Source organism: Sinocyclocheilus rhinocerous, unplaced genomic scaffold, assembly GCF_001515625.1.
Source record: "Sinocyclocheilus rhinocerous isolate Xijiao unplaced genomic scaffold, SAMN03320098_v1.1 scaffold241, whole genome shotgun sequence".
Taxonomy (NCBI): domain Eukaryota; kingdom Metazoa; phylum Chordata; class Actinopteri; order Cypriniformes; family Cyprinidae; genus Sinocyclocheilus; species Sinocyclocheilus rhinocerous.
In genome coordinates this window covers 2,768,166-2,772,094 of record NW_015659312.1, presented here as the reverse complement: position 1 = coordinate 2,772,094, position 3,929 = coordinate 2,768,166, and the positions used below count along the sequence as shown (strand labels likewise).

The 3,929-nt window shown below is 35.7% G+C and overlaps 1 protein-coding gene across 5 annotated transcripts in view; it reads right to left on the bottom strand.

Annotated features, from left to right (window-relative positions):
• The window catches only part of LOC107723490 (tyrosine-protein phosphatase non-receptor type 3-like), a 27,914-nt gene that overhangs the window by 17,016 nt on the left and 6,969 nt on the right, over window positions 1-3,929 (bottom strand). For all 5 annotated transcript variants that reach the window (XM_016532138.1, XM_016532137.1, XM_016532139.1 and 2 more), the window contains exons 3-4: window positions 826-933; window positions 660-702 (exon numbers count right to left, since the gene is read on the bottom strand). In XM_016532138.1, the coding sequence (XP_016387624.1) occupies window positions 660-702; window positions 826-933 (151 nt within the window). The remainder of the gene's footprint in view (window positions 1-659; window positions 703-825; window positions 934-3,929) is intronic.

The following is a 3,929-nucleotide window of genomic DNA, read 5'->3' as shown; positions in this document are numbered from 1 at the left end:
GGCAAGTTTATTTATATAGCACATTTCATACACAATGGTAATTCAAAGTGCTTTACATAAAAGAAAGTAAAATAATCATAAAAAATTATCACAAAAATAAAACAAGGAATTTAAATTGAGACTGATTTAAAAATTTATTTAAAATGAATTTAAGACAGTTAAAAATAGAAAATGATTATACATAAAATACAGTGCAATTATTTCGGGTTCTTAATAGAATAATAGGAACTAATATTTTAACAATAGCGACTAATATTTTAATCTCTTAATAGAACAATACAACTAATATTTTAATCTCTTAATAGAACAATACGACTAATATTTTAATCTCTTAAAACAATAGGACTAATATTTTAATATCTTAATAAAATAATGACTAATATTTTAAAAATAGCGACTAATATTTTAATATCTTAATAGAAGAATAAGACTAATATTTTAATCTATTAGATTGAGCAGTGTTACTATTGTTGTTTTTAATTTAAGTGAACATTAAATGACGGCAAAGGGAATTGAAATGTAAAAATAAGGGAAAAGTGCATGCAAAATTAAATAGTCTAATTTTCCACAAATGTAAAACAAATATATTGACTCCAGGTGGGCCTCTGTGTGTGTGTGTGTGTGTGTGTGTGTGTGTGTGTGTGTAGTTTCTCACTCACCCTTCAGCTGTTTCTTAAAGGGTTTGTTGGGGTCCAGCCACTTCTGAAATGACAGATCAGTTATAACACTGATATCGTGTTTCTTAAGAGAGGGCATTACATTTCTCCATTTCTGGATCATAGCAATAAACAGTTGCTTTTTGCAAACAACCACACATTCATTTACCGGAGAGCTGGATGTGTCCTCACTGATCTGTAGGCTGAAGTACTGTTTCTCCACTATGTTGAGGTGTTCGCAAGCCAAGTCGAACAGCAGATGACCAGCATCGTGTTTCTGCAAAGCAGTAACACATGCTGTCCCTTTAGGAAATGTACCAGTTTACAAAACCTATATTTATAAAGTGACCATATTCTACAGGGTTTAGCATACAATAACATAACAAAAAACATATCAGTTGTAAAATATTATTATTACTGTGTTCTATTTTTATATATTTTAAAATTATTCTTCAGAAATCATTCTAGTATGCTTATTTGATCAAGAAATATTTCTTATTATCCATGTTGAAAATGGTTGTGCTGCTTAATATTTTTGTGAAAATTGTGAAGGTCACTTTTGGTCAATTTAATGCCTTCTTTGCTGAATAGAAGTATTAATTTCTTTTAAAAAATCATTCAAAATATAATTCACTGATAGAAAATGAGATGTACTCAAATTTGCTGAAAGGACTAGAACATTTTATTTATTTAACTATTAATAATTAATTTTAAATAATTAAATTAAATCAGGCTTTTAATAATAATTTTAAATTAAATTAAATTAAATTAGCAGAGTTAACCTCTCTCTTAATCACAAGCCAATTAACATGAATCAACATTTTAATACCCATTTTTTATTTTAGATTTAATTTTAACTCACTATACCTTTGTCAAGCAGAGCCCTCAGGCCCACTGGCCTAATTTCTATCATCTAGCATTAAAGGGATAGTTCACCCAAAAATGAAAATTCTGTCATTAATTACTCACCCTCATGTTGTTTCAAACCCGTAATACCTTCGTTCATCTTCGGTATCCGTGTGACACAGCTGACACAGAACAGCATACGTTGTTTACGTTCAGCGGATATTCTCCAAAATGGTGCTAGAGTAACGCGGAGGAGACGAATTGTTGAATAAAGTAGTTTTTTTTTCTTTTGCGCACAAAGTATTCTCGTAGCTTCGTAAAATTACGGTTAAACCCCTGATGTCACATGGATTATTTTACCGATCTCCTTGCTACGTTTCTGGACTTGGGAACATTTCAGTTGTATTGCTGTCTATGCAGGGTCAGACAGCTCTCAGATTCCATCAAAAGTATCTTAATTTGTGTTCTTAAGATGAACGAAGGTCTTACGGATTTGAAATGACATGAGGGTGAGTAATTAATGACAGAATTTTCCTTTTTGGGTGAACTTACCCTTTAAGGGTGTAAGAAAATATTGATACACTTGAATATCGCAATATTTTGTTTGGCGATACTGTATCGATTCTCAAAAATGCAATATCGATATTTATATATATTTTTATAAATCATACAAGATTCATGGCAGTTGTTTCGTTTTGAGTTTATATCCCGACAAAAGTCATGCGGTGTGTAAATTGTGCAATGTCAGCGTCAAATATTCGAAGAACACACACGTCTGCGGCACATTACGGCTCCACGGCCACCGGAGCTGATCGTGGCCACTCTAGTCAATGCTTGTTTATAGCAGCGGCACACCAGAAGCATCTCTCTCCGCTGCTTCTCTAAAGTAGGGTGACCATACGTCCTCTTTTTCCCAGACATGTTCTCTTTTTGGACCTTAAAAAATGCATCCGGCTGGGATTTCTAAATCGCCCAAAATGTCCGCGATTCGGCTTTTGCTTTCTACAATCGCCATTCATAGTGTACGTTTTTGTATTAGAGCCCTGCGAGGACTGTGTCCCGCCCACTCCCGCAAATATTCTAATATTGCATATAATTGTCACGCATCAGGGGGCCGCTATCAATATGCGGAGAATATAATCTCTTTTGAATGAGCGCTCGCTGTTCACTTTCACTTTTTGATTTCGCCATCACGTGCGCTCTGTGTAAAGGAAGATCAGATATTTGTCAATGAGCTCAGGATCTGTTGAGCAGCAAATCCTCCAGCATGGTCTGTCAGTCATCTCTCCTCTCAACCCGTGATCAGTCAAATCTGACTCCTGCAGCTGGTGTTGGATGCAGGGTTGTCAAGTTAGCGTTTTTTTTTTTTTTCTATCGATGGAATTGGGCTACTTTTAAACTGTTCCCATGGCTTGATTTTCCCCCGTGGGTTAAAGGTTTGAAATGTTGCATAAATTACATTTGACTGAAAAGCTTGTATTGAAACATTTTGCATTCTACTACCTATGATAAAACTGTGCTAGATGTTAAGTTTTGTGAAGGATGGCCACTGGTAGGCAGTGGCGGCTCGTGGGTTTTAAAATAGAGGAGGCACACTAATTGTATTGGTCTGTCCCTCCCTGCCGATTATTATTATCATTATTTTTTTAACCACTTTAAAATGGCTTTTTGGTTGCTTTTAGTCGGAAAACGACACACATACAGCAAGATAATATAATTTCACTTACCTGGCCTATATCACTTGAAGCAAACATCCATCCCATTTTAAAAGTCTGTTAAAAGAGAGCTGCCTGTTGTGCCATTTAATTAAGTGGACTGCTGTAGCCTATATCCAGCTTAGGCGTGTTCTCCCTTTATTTTTAATTTGTATATATACTGCTTGAATGACAGCTTGGTAAATCTGTGGGCGATCAAATATTCAATATCGCTACTCATCATAAGCACTTGGTACATTATCAGCGCAGCGGGAGACGTTCAAACTAATATCACATAATTTACGTCTCAATGATGATTGGCTGATATACCAGAAGAGAGGCTAGCCTCCCCTGCGAGGTTTCTTTTCTCAATGCTGATTGGCAAATTTTTATAATTTTTTTACCAACGGAGGCACGAGAGCTCAGCTCTCCCCCGGCCTCCCCCTCCCCTTCTCTACCACTTAGCGGTTGTAATTACATCAGCAGATTCAGCACATTCACGATAGAAAAGCGGCGCTTTCCAACTTCAGTAACATGTTATGGTATTACAGCTGTGAAATTACAATAAAATAGAAAAATACACATTCTGAGACATGAACTGAAATGAATTGTGAATTTTATTAACATTAAATCGTCCTCCTCCCATTTTCACCTCAAAATATCGGGGAAGCTGTGCCTCCCCTGCCTCCCCCGACGAGCCGCCACTATTCAGTAATAACAAACCCCAGCTTTT